Raw genomic sequence first — 21,818 nt, forward strand, 5'->3', positions numbered from 1 at the left:
ACCCGCCCCACTCGGGTGCTGCCCCGGCCTGACTCAGTCCCCCGGCACGGGGCGGGCGGGCGGTACCTCTTGAGGTATCTGGCGTCCTCCCCCTGCATGGTGCCCGGCCGGGGGCGGCTCCGCAGCGGCCGCTGTTACCAGGGTGAGAGCAGCGCCAGCCCCGCCCGCACACAGCACCCGGCCCGTGCAGCTCTCTCTAGCGCGCAGGCGCAGTGAGACCACAGGTCGCGTCGCCGCCGCGGGACTGATTTGGTGCTGCCTGTGCAGAAGCAGATTGGGCTCAGAGGAGTGGAACCTGCACATCGCCCCCTGGAGGCAGGGAGGAGACACAGCTTGAGCTCATGGCCGTCCCTGGCAAGGCGGGGCGAGCTCCCTGTCTGAGTCTGTGCAGCAGTTTCCCTGCCGCAGGGCCCCCGACCCAGGCTGCACCAGCCACAAGTTTCCCCTGTCGGTCAGGCAGGGGGCCAGCACATGACACAGCATCTAGGGGCAGAACTGGGGTGAAGACCAGTTCAGCTACCTTAGTTCCAGACCCAGTCACAGAACTGACCTGGTGTGGAGGTAAGGCAGGGGTCTCAAACTCAAATGACCACAAGGGCCACATGAGGACTAGTGCCTTGAACGGAGGGCCACGTCACTGCCACCCCTCCTTGCTGCCTCTGGCCCTGCCCCCACTCCACCCCTTCCATTAGGCCCCACCCCTGCCCCACCTTTTTCCACCCATTCACTGCCCCAATCCAACCCCTTCCCCAAAGTTCCTACCCCAAGTGCAGCAGGGGGCTCAGGGCAGGGCGTTGGTGGGTGGGGTGCAAGAGGGTGAGGGGTGTGGCAGGTGACTCAGTGCAGGATGTGGCAGGGGTTGGGGTGCAGGCTCCAGCCCAGTGCTGCTTCCCTAGAGTCGCTCTAGGGTGGCAGTGGCATGCACCGGGGCCAGGACAGGCTCCTTGCTTGCTTGCTTCCTTGCCTGCCTGCCCGCCCTAGCTACCGGCTCTGCACTGCTCCATTCCAGGAAGCAGCTGGAACCCTGTCCCTGCAGCCCGAGGGGGAGGGGCTTTTGCTGCTCCTCTAGGTGCCTCCTGCGAAGCTCCCATTGGCCTCGGTTCCCTGTTTCCAGCCACTGGGAGCTGCGGGGGGCAGTGCCTGGAAGAAGGCAATGCAGGAGCCCTCTCCCTGCTTCCCCCTTCCCCCCCCAAGCCCAAAGAGGTGTGATGCCAGCTGCTTCAGACAGAGGTGCGGGGCTTGCAGCACCACGGGGCAATCTCGTGGGTAGGCAGAGGGGCGGGGAGCTTGGCAGACCACATGCAAGAGCCCCACGGGCTGCATGTTTGAGGCCCCTGAGGTGGAGTGACCGGATGCCCCATTATTAGGGGCTTTGTCTTACATGGGCAACTATACCCACCCCATCCCCTCAAAAAAATCCCTATTTTTCACACTCTGTGGAGGTATCCTGACCTTTTATAGTGAACTGGTTTCAGAATAAACAGTCAAGGCCACCTTAAATTGCTTAGCACCAGGTCTATCGCTGTCATCAGTGTAAATTGCACCCGGTATGGCTAACCTCAAGCATCCAACATTCGTGAGTCAGGCACCAAAAAAATCATGAAAACAACAAGGAGTCCAGTGGCACTTTAAAAACTAACAGATTTATTTGGACATACGCTTTCATGGGTAATAAAAAAAGCTTATGCCCAAATAAATCTGTTAGTCTTTAAGGTGCCACCGGACTTCTCGTTGTTTTTGTGGATACAGACTAACACAGCTACCCCTCTGATTCTTGACACCATGCAAGAAAAAAATCATGAGACTTTTCATAAATAATAACATTGGGGCTCTTTTTCTTTGCCTTTTTGTTTTGAGATTCTGGGTTAAGCTTGGGTCACATTTTCCAGCTTTTCTCCCAAACCGTGAGGGCTAGGAAGTATCTTTTAGTGAAAACCAAGATTCTCATACTATCGCTTGTCTCCAGAAACTAGAGCTTGAGGGAAAACACCAAATATTACCAGACTTGTGATAAAATTGTGAGAGTCGGCAATGCTGGGAGCCATTTTTAAAACTGCTTAGAAAACATCCCCATTGTAGACAGACTACAGGGGCAAAGATGCTAGGACAAACACCTACTCTTCCTTGAAGCATTATGGTGTCTGCCAGACCTGCACCTCTCTAGATCCAGGTCTTCTACCTGCAGAGTAAAGTGAAGGAACTCAGTTTATCTGCCTTGGATGGTTTCAGCGAAGCATAAGTAAAAAACTTGATATTTCAGCCACGAAGCTACTATTTCTGATCTGTGCAGGGCTTCTTTAAAAAAATGCTCTGGGTGTAAATAAAAAATAATCCCAAACAACAAACAAATCACATATGGGCTGAAATTTCCCACATTTATGCACAGTAAGGAAGAGAGTTTTGTGTGTTGCAGCAGTTTGGTAAAGTTTCCTTTGGGGATTATTGAAAGCTCCATGGTATATTTTCTTCATTTGCATTCAGATAACTAAACTCTTGCAATTTTATCGGAAGTCTCACAATATCTGGTGTTTTTCTTAAAGCCCCAGTTCCTGGATGCATGTGATTAGGTGAGACTTTCAGCTTTCACTTAAAAACAAAGTTTCTATACCTTAGGGTTGCAGAGAAAAGCTTGAAAATGTGATTTGAAGGCATCCTAAAGGCTCGCAAACCTGTAGACAAAGAACTATATCTATCCATTTATATCATGATTTGTAAGCCAGACTCAGGATTTTTGGGTGCCTGGCTCATGATCTTTGAACTTTTGTGGTTGGAAATACTGAAACGAGTTCATTTTAAAATCTCAGAAGCACAAGTATATACATGTGCAAACATAGGCCTGATGTTGCAAAACATATGCATGTGAGCAATTTTGATATGCAGTAATTATGTACGTATATTTCTCTTACAAATGGAAAACTGACACATAGTGAAGCAATTTGCTGTGGCCATCACATATGGTAAAACTTAGATTAGCACTCTGATTTTGCTGGCTTCCAGCCCTATGCTCAGTTCACTAGGCCTTTCTGGCTCTCAGTATAAAGAAATACAACTGTTCTGCTTCCCCCTCCCTCACCTTTATGATCTTCTCGTTTCTCAACCTGACTATTTTAAACAAGGCAATCCACAGTATCTATATGCACTATTATTTGTTTTGTGGTAGCACCTAAGAGACCCTGTCACAAACCAGGAACCCATTGTGCTAGGCACTGTATAAACACAGCACAAAAAGATGGGGACTATAAGCCCTAAAGAGCTTACAGTCTAAGAAAGCACCATAGCCCCAATCTTACATAAGAATGGCCAGACTGGGTCAGACCAATGGTCCATATAGCTCAGTATCCCGTCTTCCGACAGTGACCAATGCCAGGTGCTTCAGAGAGAATGAACAGAATAGGCAATCACTGAGTGATCCATTCCCAGTTATCCACTCCCAGCCTCTGGTGAACACCCAGAGCATGGTGTTGCAAAATATCTTGCAAAAATATGTGAGCAACTTTACACAAAAAAGGCAGAATGTAGAAGAATTTCCAAATGGGTAATTTGATAAATACAATCTTTTTGTTAATGGCAACCCTTTTAGATTCTGCTCTGGCTTTGCCCATACCACATGGGGAAAGGTGCCAATATTCATTTCACAGTGCTAATAATAGAAGATACATTTGTTTGAGAGGGTGCCAGGGTAACCCCAGAAACCCAGCTGCCTTTTCAGCAGCAATTTATGGGTCAGCAGCTAGTATTAATTCACTTTCTTTTATCAAAAACTGCATTTGGACTATTGAGCTGCTCCTAATTTTGCTTTTACACTGACAGGACCATATTTGCTGCTGGAAGTGCAGCTTGGCAGTTCAAAGCTATCACTTGTTCCTCCTTCACTTTTCCTTCCACCAAACTTCACTGAGAAAGGTCAGGCTTTCAGTAATTATGAAATTTCAGCAAAACAGAAATGCCTCTTAAAAATATCTATAAAATCAAAAGTTTCTGATTCAGTCTCCATCCCTTGCTACTGGCTGCAGGATGTGGCAGTGGTCTAGCAGCAACGCTATTGGACTCTGGTGTGAGCTGTGTCCTAGTCCTACTTCCATCCTAGCCTCTTCTCACCAATAGTCTTGCCACAACCTCCTCTACCTGTCCTGTTGCCCAGTATCTTCTATGCATCTCAGATTGTAAACCCTTGTAAAGGTTATGATAATGTATAAGAACTGTTGGTATCCCTTTATCTAGTTTGGGGGCCCTGTAATAGGGCTTCCTGTGTTTTATTGCAGAAGCCACCAGAACCCAACAGAGAAGCAGGGTATGCAGGTGACTAGACCTTGTATGTTTGTATATAGTTAGAAAACTATGACGATCTGAAACCCAACTGTGTGTCCCTACCATTTCCTTGTATTCTTAATGTTGTGTAGAACAGCAAAGACATAACAGGTCTGGGGCGTCTCTTGGTCTGTGTTGGTAAAGCACTATGTAAATTTATGCTGCTATACCCTGTAAAACCATGTCTCAGGGACAAACCAAGTTCGTTAGCTGGGGCGGTCTTCTAATAAACATGGAGTAGAATCATGTCTAGTTGTGTATACTGTGAGGTGCTCTCCACAGGCAGGAGATTGCCTAATAAATATGATCTCTTATACAGGTTTAATTGCAAAATTGATTAAAAACATACATAAATATAATTAATAAGTAACCAAAAATCTGCATAATGTAGAGAGCTAAAGATGGGAAGTGTGAGTCAAGGAAGAGAAATTACAGGCATCCCTGGAGCTCTGAGAGGCTAAAAAGAACCCTGCTGGTGGGGGAGAAATCCCATAAAACCACAAAGAACATAGGATTGCCATGCAGGATCAGATTATTGGTCCATCCAGTCTGGAATCCTGCCTTCAGCAATGTTCTTCACCTGATGCTTCAGCGTAGCAGGAGTGAGGCAGCTTTATGTATGTTTCCACCCTGGCCATCTATTTAGCATTTCCCATAGGACTGGCTAGTGTTACCTCGTTACAATATTTGGAAGAGGATCCAGGGTCTCTTCCTGTCCTGGTATCACCCCCATTATGGCCAGTTGTGCTGTCATCTTTCTACCATGCCTTTTGCTTTAGCTCTCATTGCCAATCCCAGCCTTAAGACAGCCTGAGTCAGAAAGGCATATTAAAGTGAAATCCTCATCCTTGATTACCAGCAACCACTGCTCATACCCAGCACACAACTGGCTGAACTGTGACATCACTATGACTCACAGCAGTGGCTGCAAATCTCAGAAGAGTAGTGGGTAGGATGGAGAAAGCAGCACTGTGGAAGCAGGTAATGAATTTTCCATTTTCTCTCCATACCTTCCCCTCCCCAGCCAATCTATAGAACATCCATACGGCATCATTTTTAGAACACAAATTTGGGTTACGTTGTTCTGCTATGTCAGGAGATATTTTTAATAAGGATATTCTCATGGAAATTGCCTTTACCTGAGCTTTGTTCGTATCAGAATTGTTTCCAATCCAGTTCTGGGGATCAGTGATGGGGCAGAGTGGCCCCGCACTGGTACTGCAGGAGTTAACCCTTCCTTCCTAGCAGAGGAAGCCACGCCCCTGAGGCTCTGCTGGGCATGCTTCAACTGGAGAACAGGTATAAAAGCCTGCAGACCAGCTCAGTCAAGGCTGACCACTGGAGGCAAAGGATGTATGCTGCCAGCTCCTGAAGAGGGTGTGCTTGCATGCCAGAATCCAGGAGTCAGCCAAGCCAAGCCAAGGCACTACCTGAGACCCTGACGGAGCGTGTCATAGGGGAGGAACAGATCAGAGGACCCCCTGCCGCAGATGAACTGGTACTCATAGTAGGAAGTGACCCAGGGGAACTCTACAGACAAACAGTGTTAGAGCTGTATTGATGCTTGGTGTGTTGCGGGTGCATACCCACCAAGTGAGTGGTAAGGAGAGCTTGCCACTAACAGGGCCCTGGGTTGGAGTTTGGTGTAGAGGGTGGGCCTGAGTCCCCATGCCTCCTGAACCATGAGGGATCCTAGAGACTCTGGCTGCTAGGCTGCGCTACCCCACCCATAAAAGGGGTTGTATAGACTCTGGCTGCTAGGCTGTGCTATCCCGCCAGACAGAGCCAATAGGAGGGAAGGAGGCCGTAACCGACTGCCTGCAGGGAGGTGGATGCAAGGACTGGAGAGTGGTGAGGTGCCGACACCCTATCCCACCCCTGCCACAAAGGGATGCAGTGGTGCCAGGCTCGCTGCAACTGGTGGAGAATGCGGGCAGCGATCAGGGCCTGAAACAAGGACCCAGATGCCCAAAATGGCCCCTGAGAAGCTTTTGAAATGGCTGCTGGAAAACCAATAGCAGCAGGCAGTGCAACAGCAGTGAGCTGCACAACAGCAGTTGAAAGCGGCACAGCAGCAAGAGCAACAGCAACAGCTGATTTGGGAGCTGATGGCCCAACAACAGGCTAACCAGGAGCGACTGTTTCAACAGATGGCAATGCTGATAGGACAGGCACCAAACCCTGCCCTAGGTGTGGCAGGGGGCAGGGCCAGTGAGGGGCTTGGAGCACTACCAGTGCGCCTAACAAAGATGGAGCTGGGGGATGACCCCAAGGCATTCCTGGTGACTTTTGAGCGGGTTGCAACTATCGCTGTCTTAGACCAAACAGGCATCAGCCCCAAAATTTACCACCAGCGACTCTGCAGAGAACAGTACATGCCGGGAGCCAGACCACGAGCTGTGGCCCAGCGAATCTGCAACCTCTGTTGGAGGTGGCTGGAACCGGAATTATGGATGAGTGTTCAGGTAGTCAAGGCGGTGGCCCTAGAGCAGTTCCTGCAGAACCTTCCCACTCGGGGGCGCGGGGGGAGGAAGAGTGGGTGCAGAGACACCACCCAAAGACCCTTGTGGAGGCGACCTCCCTAATGGAGGATTACCTGGCAGCAGAGGGAGAACAGAAGGCCAGCCCCCAAGGGGCGGCTCAGGTGAACGGAACCTGAATCCGGCCCAGGGGGGCCCGTAAGATGGAGGGGGGAGGCCCCTGTTGGTACGCCCAGTCAGCAGGGACACCCACGACCCGCAGTGCTAAGGACTCATCCGGGGTGGACCTTGTACAAAGCCAAGATGACGCGTCGGGGAGGCAGAGTAGCCCCCGCCATATGCCAACTGAAGAAGGGAAGCGGGACCGGTGTTATGAGTGTGGACAGATAGGGCACTTCTGGAGGGAGTGCCCATACATGGATTGTAATTATGGGCAGGTTTGGGCTGCGGGCCACCATGCACAGACATGGGAGCTGGGGAAGATAGTCATACCAGTGAAAGTAGACAGGTCATCTACCTGGGCCTTGGTGGACTCAGGGTGTAGCCAGACAGTTGGCCGGGCCAGGCTGGTAGAGCCCACTAGCCCCACCGGGGTCCCTATCAGCCTGCAGTGTATTCACAGGGATGTGAAGCCATACCTCACCATCTGGGTGCAGCTCGAGGCTGCTCAACACCGAAGACGGTGTCTACTCAGGGTGGCCCCAAAGTTGACTTACCCAGTGATCCTGGGACGTGATTGGACAGGTGTCACTGACCTCTTGCAGGAGTAGGGTACGCATCCCGGGAGGAAAAGTGGGGGGCAGACTAGAAGGCCTGGATTATTAGGCCAACTGGTGGTGGACGACCCCATGGAGGGGCCCTCAGGGAGTCCAGAGATGGAGGAAGGGAGCCAAACCCCTACTGAGGCCCTAACGGGAGAGGACCATGGATGTAGACGCTGACTTCCTGGAAGAAGAACATGGGGACATCACCCTCAGTCGGGCCTGGGAACAGGTGACGGGACCCCCCAGGGAGGAAGACCTGCCCCAACGCTGGCAGCAAGGCCCCCGATTTGAGATCCATCATGACTTTCTCTATCGGGTGGTCCAGGAACCACAGATGAAAAAAGACCTGCGCCAACTATTGGTCCCGCGGCGGTTCCAGCAGAACTTGCTCCACTTCAGCTCACTCAGTACCATGGGCTGGGCACCTGGGGAGGGAGAAAATCCTGCAACATGTGGCCCAGAGGTTCTTCTGGCTGGGCATCTAGAGGGAGGTGCAGGATTATTATGCCTTCTGCTCCAAATGCCAGAAAACTGGCCCAAAATGCATACCAAAAGCCCCCCTTGTGCCCTTTCCAGTGATTGGGACACCCTTTGAGTGGATAGGCTTGGATTTGGTGGGACCTTTTGAAGAGGAGTAGCTCTGGCCACAAGTACATCCTGGTTGTGGTTGACTATGCAACGTGGTATCCAGAGGAGGTACCACTACGGACTGCCACAGTACCACTGCAGACCGCCATGGTACTGGTCATCGCCAATGAGCTCTTGCAGATCTTTGCTCAGGTTGGCCTGCCACAGGACATACTAATGGACCAAGGGACTAATGTAACTTCTAGACTAATGGCAGAATTGTGCCGTCTGCTGAATATCTGTGCGCTTAAGACTTCAGTCTACCACCCTCAGACGGATGGGTTGGTAGAGAGATTTAAAATGGCACCTTGAAAGCCATGCTAAGGAAGTTCGTGGATGACAGTCCTCGGCACTGGGATAAATTGCTCCCAGCACTCCTCTTTGCCGTGCAAGAGGCGCCACAGGCTTCCACAGGGTTCTCCCCTTTGAACTCCTCTATGGGAGGAAACCTAGGGGAATTCTCGATCTCCTAAAAGAAACCTGGGAAGAGCAGGAGACCTGTGTCCAAGGATCCATCCAGTATATCCTCCACCTGTGAGAACAGCTCTGAGAGTTGGAAGCCTTGGCACAAGAGAACCTGGTGAAAGCCCAACATAGTCAGGAGGCTCAATATAATGAAGGGGCCAAGATGAGAAGTTTTGAGCCTGGAGACTGTGTCCTCTTGTTGCTACCTTCCTCCGAGTCTAAGCTGTTAGTCAAGTGGCAAGGCCTCTTTGAGGTGACTAGACAAATAGGGTCCGTTGACTACCAAGTGCGGATGTCGGGGCGAATGAAAGACACCTAGGTCTACCATGTAAACCTCCTCAAGGCTTGGAGAGACCAGGAAGGCCTGATTGCCCTATACCCTTCAAAACCTGACTTGGGGCCACTGGCGGGAGATCCAGAGGAGTCAGGGTCTGCAGCCATAAGCCTGGAGCTTGACCCAGTCCAACAGGAGCAGCTACAACAGCTGATTTCAGCTTTCCCCACAGTCCTGTCGACACAGCCCGGGAAGACCATGCTCACCAGCCACCATATCACCACCATCCCTGGCCATAAAGTGAGGGAGAACCACCGCCCACTCCCCAGGAAGATGTGGGAGATGGTAAGGAGAGAGCTCGACATGATGTTGACCATGGGGGTGGTCAAAGAGTCGCAAAGCGAATGGCAGAGCCCCATTGTACTAGTTCCCAAGCCATATGGAACAATCAGGTTCTGTATTGACTTCCGCAAGCTGAACGCGATCTTTCATTTCAATGCCTACCCCATGCCACAGGTGGATGAACTGTTGGAGCGGCTAGGTAAGGCAGAATTCATGTCCACCCTACACCTGACCAAGGGGTATTGGCAGATCCCTTTGACACCAGTCTCCTGAGAAGACAAAATTCCCAACACTATTCGGCCTCTACCAGTTTACAATGATGCCTTTTGGGTTACATGGGGTCGCGGCTACCTTTGAGCAGCTCATGAATCAAGTGTTGAGCCCCCCCAGCGCGTACGCTGCAGCGTACATTGACGACATTGTCATTTACAGTGCCAACTGGGAGGAATATCTCCAGCACCTCGCTGAGGTGCTGCAAGCACTGGGCAAAGCAGGTCTCACTGCAAACCCAGTCAAGTGTCACGTGGGCCAAAGAGAAATGACCTAACTGGGCAATACGGTGGGTCGAGGAAAATTCCACCCTTTGGGAGATAAGCCTTGAAGAACTACCTGATCCCCTGCCCAACTAAAAGGCAAGTATGGCAATTCTTGGGCTGGCTGGGTACAATCGTCGGTTCATGCCTAACTTTGCAATGCTCACTGCCCCCTACAGACTTGATGAGAAGCTCCCAATCATGGAACGTCCAGTGGTTGGAAGACTGTGAGAAGGCCTTTTGCGCCCTGTGGGAACGATTGACACGGGAGCCAATACTGATGCAGCCTGACTTCACAAGGCCCTTTATCCTCCAGATGGATGCCTCAGAGGTAGGGTTGGGGGCCATACTGTCACAAGAGGTGGAGGGAGAAGAACACCACATCTTGTACCTAAGCCGCAAGCTATTCCCCTGAGAAACCCGGTATTCCACCATATAGCTGGAAGCCCTGGCAGTTAAATGGGCAGTTGAGGCCCTGAGGTACTACCTATTAGGGAACCCCTTCGCATTGGTAACAGACCACGCACCCCTCAGATGGATTAACAGCATGAAGGATGCAAACACACGGATCATGCGGTGGTACTTGTCCCTCCAACCCTACTCGTTCCACATGTTATACCAGCCGGTAAAGGCTCATGGGAATGCAGACTTCTTTTCCCAAGTCGGGGAAGAGGAGGGAGAGGAAACAGCCAAGGGTCAGCTGGCCCCGATGGCTGTCTTAAGGGGGAGGGTATGTAACAGGGCAGAGTGGTTCCGCACTGGTACTGCAGGAGTTAACTCTTCCTAGCAGAGGAAGTCATGCCCTGGAAGCTCTGCTGGGCATGCTCCAGCCGGAGAACAGATCTAAAAGCCTGCAGACTAGCTCAGTCGAGGCTGACCACTGGAGGAGAAAGATGCACGCTGCCAGCTCCTGAAGAGGGAGAGCCTGCACGCCAGGATCCAGGAGTCAGCCATGCCAAGGCACTACCTGAGACCCCGATGGAGGATATCACAGGGGAGGAACAGACCAGAGGACCCCCCGTCACAGATGAACTGGTATTCACAGTAGGAAGTGACCCCGGGGAACTCTAGAGAGAAACAGCGTTAGAGCTGTATTGATGCTTCGCATGTTGTGGGCGGATCCCCACCTAGCGAGTGACAAGGAGAGCTTGCCACTACCAGCGCCCTGGGTTGGTGCTCAGTGGAGAAGGCGGGCCCGAGTCCCCCTGCCACCTCACCCCCGAACCTTGAGGGATCCTAGAGACTCCGGCTGCTAGGCCGCGCTACCTCACCCATAAGAGGGGTTGCATAGACTCCGGCCACTAGCCTGCACTATCCCACTCACAAGGTGGGAGTGTTTGGACTGTGGCCACTAGGAAGCACTACCCTGCTCTTGAGAGGGGGGTTATATGGATTCGGGCCGCTAGGCCGCACTACCCTGCCAGACAGAGCCGATAGGGGGAAGAAGGCCGGGAGGCCGTAACTGACCGCCTGCAGGGAGGCGGACACAAGGACTGGAGAATGGTGAGGTGTTGACACCCCAGCCCAGCCTTGCCACAAAGGGGCGCTGTGGTGTCAGGCTCGCCACAGGATCCCTTTGAGTTATTTCATCCTTGTCTTGCATCTCTGTTAGAGATGGGCCTGTACCAAAGCTGGAATCCAGATCTCAACTTCATAGCGTAGGCCCATGCTGTGGAGTATTGAGAATGTGTTGGAATTGTAAGCTACAATTTTAAAAACGAGAGGTTTCCTAGTCCTGCTTCCTGGCTAGTGCAGGGGCTCTGTAGGAAAGCATGGGATCAGAGTGAGTCCAAAAAGAACCAGTTTGAAGCAAAGTGGAGTGAATTGTACCTCACTGTTGTAGGGAGCAGCCTGTTTTCTATCTCATTTTTGGGTTCTATGTTATCATTCTGAATTTTAAAAAATATAGCAGTATTACATTGCAACCCTCCAGAAAGAGCATTAGATATTTTTATCTAACTTCTTAGTGCGTATTCTGCAAACACTGCACATTCCTCCATCTGTGGATTTTGTATTGCTGCCCATCATCTTAGTATCTGGGCACCTTCCATGTGAAATCCATAGCAATACCGAAGTCTCTAGTGGACTGCATGGAGTCTCTGGCCTTTCTGCCTTTCCCAGTTAGAAACCCCACTCAGAGTACGATTTTTATTTCAGGTTGGTTCTTAATAATGTTACTAATTTACTTTTATTTGGGACTTTTGGAGGCAATTCATGGCAGGGTTTGTTTGGGTTATTTCAGTTGACTGGGGCTTGGTGGCAGAAGAGGGTGTTGGGCTCTGATATCTGTTATTAAAATAATAAATGTATAAAGTCCCAATCCTGCAAAACAAACTGGGTGGTGTCTGTGCAGTTCTTGTTGCAGTATCAGGGCCTCAACTGATAGACCTGGAACAAGCAAATAACTGGAAATAATATTCACACAGAGTTAAGTAGTTAATACAGAAATAGATAACGGGCATAAATAGACATTTGATCTTTTAGTAGCAGGATATTAAGAATAAAAACAGAACATCTAACAATATCGTAGAACGTTACAGCTTTTTCATTTTTCATTATTTATTGCTTCAAATTTATAAAAATATCTATTAGCATCCATCCTCTCCCATGGGCATGTGTCCCATTAATGAAAGTGCCCCATATGATATAAAGGACTACCTCTGAACACCCAGTTTATAAAGCTTTGTCAGAACAAAATGTTTTGTTATCATTCTCTTTAGCACAGTAAGATTTTCAGTTACCTTCTATTGCGGGACAAAGTAAATTGTGTGTGACCTTGTGTTCAAACCTAGGTTTGTTCAGTCAGTCTGAGTGATTGCAAACAAGGGCTAGGATTTTTCAAAAGCAGGAGCCTAACATTAAGCTCCTAGGCAGCTAAACAAGTCTTTAAATAAGCTTCCTTTTCAGAAGTGCTGGGTGCTCCAATTTCCATCGACTTCAGTAGGAACTGTGGGGTGTTCAGTGTTTTTGAAAATAGGGCCACTTTTCCAGGGGCATAAATATGAACACAGGAGGCTAATTTTAGGCACTTATTTTTAAAAAAATGGCCAAAGATTTTAGGACTCAGAAGATGTAAAATGGTATGAAATGTGAGAAATGTAAGGGAAAGAATGTTCTAAAGGTGATCCATAACACAAGTATTGCAATGCAAGTGCATCCTCATGCAGGGGGGAGGCATGGCTCAGTGGTTTGAGCATTGGCCTGCTAAACCCAGGGTTATGAGCTCAATCCTTGAGGGGACCACTTAGGGATCTTGGGCAAAAATCAGTACTTGATCCTGCTAGTGAAAGCAGGGGGCTGGACTCAATGACCTTTCAAGGTCCCTTACAGTTCTTGGAGATAGGATATCTCCATTATTAATTTTTTTTTAATTATATTAAAAGGGACTAAAGCAGGATATTTGCCATCTTGTTTGATAGGCTCACTGCCCTTGCAGCCCCTATCTCAGCCTGACAGAGTCTAGAATAAAATGACCTCAGCTTTGCCCTCTTTGTAGCAGTTGAGCCACAAGTGATACTAGAAACCGATAGTCCTCTCCCACTGAATCAGATGATGCTGGGTTTGGATGACCATGCTGCGCAAACACCAGAAACCTTACCTTGTAAGGAATGGTGTCTCTAGCCTCTGTTTGTCAGAGGGCAGAGATGGATGGCAGGAGAGAGATCACTTGATCATTACCTGTTAGGTTCACTCCCTCTGGGACACCTGGCATTGGTCATTGTCAGTAGACAGGCTACTGGGCTGGATAGACCTTTGATCTGATTCAGTATGGCCATTCTTATGTTCTTTTGTTTGACAAGTTCTTTAACAATCATGCTGCCAGGCAACTGCTGCACCAGCGCTAGTTGCACAGACATTCTCTTGATTGTTCATGCTGCATTATATGGTCCCGGCTGCTCTGTTCATTCTGGTGTGATATTATTCAGTTCATGGTATATATCGACGACATGCACAAGGACATATGAGGCTGGATGAGTGAAATCTAATGGCATGTCTACACTGGCGAAGTTACAGCGCAGCTCAGAGAGCGAGAAGGAAAATCGCTGTTGTGTGTTCACGCTAACAGCTGCCTGCACAATAGCGTGTTCACATTTGCAGCACTATTTGGAGCAGTGCACTCTGGGCAGCTATCTGACAGAGCATCTCTTTCTTTTTTGCTGCTAAGACTTGTGGGAAATGAGGGGGTCGCAGAGCATCCTGGGTCCAGTCCCAATGTTCTGTGATGCATTGCTTCGCATCCCAGCAAACCCTGGACTTCCGTCCGCATTTGGCGCCACCTTTCAACAGTTTGTCTACTGCATGCCCTGCCTCTTTCAGACTACAGGAATGGATCCTGCACTGTTGATCAGTATCACTCTGACTAACACGTCTCAAGTGGCAGTGGAGTTATTCCTTAAACTACACAGTCACGAGGAGTGTGACGTTGATCTCACCAGAGGGGCTGACCATAGTGGAACGCTGCTTCTGGGCTTGAGAAACAAGCAGTGAGTGGTGGGATCACATCATGATGCACATCTGGGATGATGAGCCGTGGCTGCAGAACTTTCACATGAGGAAAGCCATATTCATGGGACTGTGTGATGAGCTTGCCCCAGCCCTGTGATGCAAAGACACAAGAATGAGAGCTCCCTGTCCTTGAAGTGTGTGGCGATTAGCACTGTGGAAGCTGGCTACTCCAGACTGCTACCAATTGGTCGCTAACCAGTTTGGAGTGGGAAAGTCGACCGTTGGACTCATGTTGATGGAAGTGTGCAGGGCCATTAATCACATCCTACTCCGAAAGACCGTGACTCTGGGCAATGTGCATGACATTGTGGATGGCTTTGCACAAATGGGCTTCCTTAACTGTGGAGGGGTGATAGATGGCACGCACAGTCCAATTCTGGCACCAGACCACCTAGCCACTGAGTACATTAATTGTACATTAATCAGTGGTTCTCCAAGCACTTATGATCACCGTGGACGTTTCATGGATATTAACACAGGCTGGTCCAGAAAGGTGCATGTCAAATGCATCTCTTGGAACACTGGTCTGTTCAAGAAGCTGCAAGCAGGAACTTTCTTCCCAGACCAGATGATCACTATACAGGAAGTTGAAATGCCTATTGTGATCCTTGAAGTCCCCGCCTACCCCTTAATGCTGTGGCTTATGAAGCCGTACATGGGGCAAACTGACAGCAGCAAGGAGCGGTTCAACCACAGGCTGAGCAAGTGCAGAATGACTGAGTGTGCATTTGGCTGTTTAAAAGTTCACTGGCGATGCCTGTATGTGAAGCTGGACATGGCCGATGACAATATTCCTATGCTTATAGCCGTCTTCTGTACACGCCATAATATTTGTAAAGGGAAGGGTGAAAGCTTCACTCAGGGCTGGACTGCAGGGGCTCAGTGCCTGGAGGCTGAGTTTGAACAGCCAGAGACCAGGGCTTTCAGAGGTCATCTCTGAAGTTTAAAGGCAAGATTTTATAGAAGCAGTATTGTTTGCAACACAGACAACACTGATTCGGTGCTTTGAAACACAGCCAGTACTCACACACCTGTCACTAACTGGATGACCCCAGGCAAACACACATGAGGCGCAAGACTCCCAAAATAGTAAGTAGCTGCAGGGCCAGGGTGAATCACTCTTTCTGGACCCTTCTGTACACTGGGAACTAGTCTTGAGGAGAGCTAGCACTGTAGGGCGGGGATTGATAATCATTCCTGTCCCTACACTTTCCACAGAATCTGATCATTATGGAAGATATCTCACAACTGAGGGTGAGTAGAGAATCAAGGGAAGGTCTTCTCCAAACCTGTGGCTTCCATCCTGGCCCCTATGCAGCTCGCTTGTGTGCATCAATGATTCCCCTCCCTGCCTCCATGACAGCACAGTGTTGTGGGAAAATTACCGTTAATGGGGCAAGAAACAAAGCAGCTCTGCTGAGGAACCTGTGGCAATAGATTGCCCAGTATCTCCATGAGAGTTTCCTGGAGATCTGTGAGGGAGATACCCATGAAGTGAGGAATTCTATCAACAGCATGTTCCATCACTCAGAATAGGCATGCGGTGGGAGACAAGCCTGATTTCTGCAACCCTCCTGACCCCAACAAATTGCTTCAGCAATTCCCAAAATCAGATCCACTTACCAGGGGCCTCCTCTCCTGTTTGCGCTTCACCAGGATCCGATTTGTGATTGGCTAGGCTCCTCCAGGATAGAAAAGAGCTCCTGACTGCATGTATCTCTGGCCTCCAAGCCATCCTCTGCCTCTGGGTCTCCCTCCCCCTCTTCATCCAAGATTTCCTCCTCCTGGCTCAGTCAACTCTTGACTGGTATGTGAGCCAATGAAGTATCCACGGGGACCTTTGCAGAGAAGGTGGGGTTGCTACCAAGTATCATGTCCAGCTCATGGGCGCAGCACCTGTGAGGCGGTTTGCCTCCCATGCCTTGTGGTAGGCATTACTCACTCCTTCACTTTTACCCTACACTGCAATGTGTCCCAGTCATGGCCCCTTTCTATCATGCATCATGAAATCTGTCCATGGGTATCATAATTCCTACAGCTGGAGTGCATCTGGGACTGCACTGCCACCTCTTCCCAAATGCTGATGAGGTCCAGCAGCTCGGCAGTGCTCAAAGCGGGGAATCACCTGGTGTGTGGAGCAGGCATGGTCACCTGGAAAGATGCACTGAGACCACTGCATGCATCACTGAACAAACAGGAAGGGGACTTTCAAATCTGCAAAGGAATGTATGCGGTGGGGATGACTGTTGGTCACCTGACAGCAGGACAGTAGAGTTCAAACCGAAGAGCAGAGAGGTGAGAACATGCATTGTGGGACACCTCCCGGAGGCCAATCACAGCACTGTAATCACTATGGTGTCTACACTGGCACCATGGCACTGTACCCCCAGCGCAGAAAGCTCTTCACCTCTCATCGGGGTGGTTTTTTTTTTTTAGAGTGCTACAACTGCACAGTTTCTGCGCACTAAGTAGCTTGGCAGTGTGTACACCTTGGGAATTACAGCACAGAAAGCTGCTTTACTGTGAAGAAACTTGCCAGTGTAGACAGAGCCTAAGGCAGAGCTGGCTGCAAAGCAGACGTGCTGGATACCAGAGGCAGCAATCAACATGCTCTCTGAAGGCCTGTTTATTTTTTTTTAAAAGATTTCAGGCTAGCTGGTTGTAAATAAAAACTGTGTTTGAAGGCAGCTAAAAGAAAAGAGTTATGAATGGGAGAAAACAGAGCAGAGTGGGAAAGAGGTGAGCATTATTGAAAGAAACAAGGAAGGAAAGGAGGGAGAGAATTTAAAGTGGAAGGAAATATTATGAGGGATGTATGGAGATGGAGAAATAAAAAGATGTGCAATGGGACGAGAGAGAGACTGGGAGAAAAGCAAGAATTGAAGAGTGATCTTGAACTAAGACAGGAGTTAGATAAGAATCCCTAAACTAACTACAGTTACAGATTATAGGTAAAGTGTGCTGTATGTAGCATTGATCTGTTTTCTATTTGTTATATATTGCTCCTTTAAAGAGGGAAGTCCCCCATCCTAATTTCTTATTTTCTTTCCTTCATCTCTACTTTTCCAGTGGAAGAAATAGTCAAGAAGAAGGATAAAATGGAGAGCAAGTTGGAAGGGAAATAAGCCAACCTATTGTTTTGGTTTTCCAAAACTGAAAACCAAAAATTTCTTTTGGCTTTCATGTAAACAAAAGACTGAAAGCTTTTGCCAAACTTTCAAACAAAATAAAATTTGTTCATTCCATTTGAAATTTTTCATTTACAGCACAATTTCTCAGCCAACTCTCGCTCAGACACAGTCTGCTATAGGGGAGACTCACACACTGTGCTCTCTCATGGAGACTTTATTTTTGTTCTTTCTTGTTTTGTTGTTAGTTTCATGTAAAACAAAAGTCATCCTGACTGAAAGGATATGGATGCCCTTTGGGCATGATCCAATGCCCGTTGAAGTCAATAGGAATCTTTCTGTGAACATCAGTGGCTCTTGAAGTATGAAAAAACATGACAATAAGTGCTAGGGCTGTGATTGCCTGCTGAAGATATTTTGGGATCTGATTTGCTTCAGAGCCTGACTGAATCAATTTTAGTTATTTCAGGATCGTAATTAAAAATAAACTAAACCAACCCATCAGCATTGCTTTTCTCCAGAAAATAAAATTATTATAAATTTAATAGATTATTTTTTATCATGTGGGATGGAAAAAGTCTGAGACTTATAGTCTCCACTTCTAAGATCTCTCCCACTGTATCCTTTTCTGCATGGTAAATCCAGGGTCTGTCTCTAAAGGAAATAAGTCGCTGCATGTCTTTTCTATGACCCTCTTTTAAATCAACTGTCTGTATAAAAATCCTCATGGAACCTTATTAGGTAAAATAAAATGCCACCTGATAAGGTGACTGACTAAGCATAATAAGGGATTACACCAGGCCAGTCACTGGGACAGAATTCTTGATGTTCTCATGTGCAGTCTCATCTTTACTGATTGGATAGTAAAAGCTCAGCTTAAATATTTATACAAGAAGGAAGAAGTGAGAAAAGATGAAGCAAAATCTGATACTCTAAGGCAAGGTCTTGCCTTGATGAAGTTAATCGTGGTAGACAGATCAGGAATGTAGCTGAATGCTTTTTTGGTCAGCAATAGTTGCTACATCTGAACAAGAGAAGGGTGTTTTCAATATGTGATCACAGTGGTAGCCAATGGCAGCTCCTGGGGCCTCTTTGAGAAGGACTGGGATCAGGGCCGGCTTTAGGAAGTGGGGGCCCAATTCAAACAGTTTCGATGGGGCCCCGGCAGGAATGAGTAAAACAAAAAAACACTTAAAAAAACCCCTTTCATTTCTTCCATGTATTATTTACTTTCCTTGACTATATAAATAATAAAATTATATATTACATACATTGAATCATATATTTATTAGCTGATTTGCACTTTCATATTAGGAAAATAATTTCTTTTGATAGTTGTATAACTGATTTTCTTCACTAATGTTTATTTTATTATTAATATAAAATTGCCCCCTCCTTTCCCCCCCAGCGCCGCCCGGCTCCGTGGAAACAAACCCTCCTTCCCCAGCTCCGCCCCGTCGAAACAAGGTTGGGCGGGGCAGGAAGAAACGGCACACATGGGGTGACCAGATCACAGCAGTAAAATAGGACCTGCCCCCTCCCTGCTCAGCCCCTCCCTGCTCAGCCCCACCATCACACCCCTCTTCACCCCCTAACTCCCCGCTGGCTTGCTGCATCCCTCCTAGTCAGTCCCCCACCCACCACTCGCCTCCTTTCACCTTCTCCCTCCCCTGCCAGAAACCCCCATGCCCGCCCCTAGAACTCCTGCTGGCTCACTGCTTGCCTCTTTGTCCACCCGCCACTTGCCACCTCACCCTCCTCCGCAAGTATAAAGCCTCATTTAAAGACCCATGGGTCACTATATTATGGCACACAGCAGTCAATCAATGCAGTTGTAGATAAATCTCTGCATTATGCATTTTTGTATAACTTTTATATGACTTTGTATTGAACCTTGGTAATATGTTATAGCAGGCCCAAAGGTAGTGGGTAATTAAGGTAAAAGAAAAATGTCTTTTTGCTAGGATAAAGAATAAGATCTTCCCCCACTTTGTAATCAATTGCCCTGTTGAATGAAGTGAGGTGTGAATTAGGAAGGTGTGGAAGGCAGCACCTCCAGACAGCTGCACCCCTTGGAGAGGGGCTGGGAGCCAGACCAAGGAGACGCTTTGCCCAGGGCTGAGTGGACGGAGTTTTGGTGCTGGATAGCAGTGCTCCTGGGTGCAGGCACAGGGTGGGGTGCAGGAAGGGTGGAGGGGTGCAGGCTCTGGGAGGGAGTGCGGAGGGTGGGGGGGGGGGGGGTGCAGGCTCTGGGACAGAGTTTGGGGGCCGGAGAGGGGGGTGGTGGGTGCTGGGGGGGAGGGAGGGACTGCCATCACATTGGCTTCCTTTCCTCCTCTGCTGCCCCTCACCAATAGCCTCGGTGGGGAATGGGGCTGCCCTTATTTGCCCAGTCGTTTGCAGGAGTGGTGGCTGGGGGGGAAACCCAGTCAAACTCTGTTTTACTCTTTCATTGATCGGGTCACTTTAACCCTTACACACCCTTCCTAGCCTCTCTCACCCCTCCCTTTTCTACTGGGGCTCTGTTTGATCTTTTCGGTGGAGCCAGAATGAAAACCACAAAACCCAGTGAGAGCAACAAGCTGGAAGACTAGACTGAACCCCACCACCCAGCCTAGTCCATCCAGAGCCCAGGACTGAGGGCAAATGTCCCCACCACCCCAGGCACACCTGTTTTCCACTCCTGGCCTCTCCAGCCGCTGCCAGTGATTCTGTGTGGCTGCATCAGGCGGGATTTCAACCAGACCCTCGCGCCCCCGCGCTAAATTCACCCCTGTTTTGCAACCACTCTGCACCAAAGAGCACCTTCCTTCCCTGCCTAGAGCTGCTGGATGCTAGAAAGCTAGCTGGGCATTTGATTTATCTGGAATATTATCATGCCCCCCTCAAAAAAACCTTAATATCCACACAGCTTTGGGGGGAATCCCCCCCAAGCCAGTCTAATTTATTGTTGTAGGGCAAACAAAGGAGCCATAGTAGAATGGAAATATTCAGCCCCTACAGCGGTCTTGCAGCAGGGAAAGCAGAGTTGATGGGAAGGGAACTGGTTTGAATAGGAGTCCCAGTCCCCTTCCTTTGCAAAATAATTTGGAGAGGGGAATCAGATCACTCTGTGCCTCAGTTTTCCCTCTTGCGGGGTGGGGGCGGGAGAGATAAAAGTCTCAGCCTGCCATGTTGCAGACCTTTCGCATTCTCCCCTCTTGATGTATTTGATTTCCTCCTCCAAACCTCCCTCTCGCTCTCACCTGGAGTTCACAGCACTAAGTACTGGCTCAGGGCTTTTTTCCTGGTTTACATTACATGATCCCGACTTTAGTTTTGAAACAGACACAGGCAGGCACAAACTGACCCTCAAACAGCAACGCCACCGAAAACCACAAAACCAACCTAATATTACAAACCTAAGGGGAATCACAGGGTCAAACACTCACCATTGGAAGCCCCAGCAGCTGCTCAGGTGACTGAGGTCCACTGCAGAGATTCCTGTCTCCTCCAGGTAAGTGCTGGGGGAGGGGAGGGGAATGAAGGCTGCAAAGCACATGTGCCTTCTGTCCCCTCCCCCCTCCTGACCTGCAACACCCACGCAGCTGCCTCTGCCTCAGCCCTCTGCCCGCCAGCGTCTCTCGTTGCCTAGCAACAACAGGTGCTGCTTCCTGGAGATGCAGAGCTTTGCTTCCGGGAGAGACACTGCTGGTGCGGGGCCCTCTCAGGCGCGGGGCCCAATTTGGGGGAATCGGGCAAATTGGCCTAAAGCCGGCCCTGAACTTGGACACAAGAACAAATGGATATAAACTGGACAATAGGAAGTTTAGACTTGAAATTAGACGAAGGTTTCTAATCATTAGAGAAGTGAAGTTCTGGAACAGCCTTCCCCAGTAGTGGGTCAAAAGAGATATCTGACTTCAAGACGAAGCTTGATAAGTTTATGGAGGGGATGGTATGATGGGATAGCCTAATTTTGGCAATTAATTGATCTCTGATTATTAGTGGTTGTTGTAACTATAAAGGGTACAGCCCTCCTGTGTATAATACTATAAAATCCCTCCTGGCCAGAGACACCAAAGTTCTTTTACCTGTAAAGGGTTAAGAAGCTCAGGTAACCTGGCTGACACCTGACCCAAAGGACCAATAAGGGGACAAGATACTTTCAAATCTTGGGGGGAGGGGAAGGGAAGGCTTTTGTTTGTGCTCTTTGTTTTTGGGGGTTGTTCACTCTTGGGACTAAGAGGGACTGGACATCAATCTATGCTTTCCAAATCTTTCTGAACAATTCTTTCATATTTCAAACTTGTAAAAAACACTGGTCTATAATTTTTGAGAAGTCGTCTGCTTCAGAGATAAAATGTGGTATTTATTATGTATTTTGATGTGCTGAATTGAAATATGACAAT

At 48.8% G+C, this 21,818-nt stretch overlaps 1 protein-coding gene across 8 annotated transcripts in view; it reads right to left on the minus strand.

The window, feature by feature from the left end:
• Window positions 1-21,008, minus strand: part of KIFAP3 (kinesin associated protein 3) — a 160,123-nt gene extending 139,115 nt beyond the window's left edge. For 3 of the 8 annotated variants that reach the window (XM_032806145.2, XM_075067956.1, XM_032806150.2), the window contains exon 1: window positions 67-181. In XM_032806145.2, the coding sequence (XP_032662036.1) occupies window positions 67-98 (32 nt within the window). In that variant the 5' untranslated portion in view covers window positions 99-181. Of the gene's footprint in view, window positions 1-66; window positions 182-20,858 lie in introns of those variants that run through there. The other 5 variants (XM_075067955.1, XM_075067954.1, XM_075067952.1 and 2 more) reach the window with 4 other exon arrangements.
• Window positions 21,009-21,818: the final 810 nt, after the last annotated feature.

The sequence above is a fragment of the Chelonoidis abingdonii genome, chromosome 7, assembly GCF_003597395.2.
Source record: "Chelonoidis abingdonii isolate Lonesome George chromosome 7, CheloAbing_2.0, whole genome shotgun sequence".
Lineage (NCBI taxonomy): Eukaryota > Metazoa > Chordata > Testudines > Testudinidae > Chelonoidis > Chelonoidis abingdonii.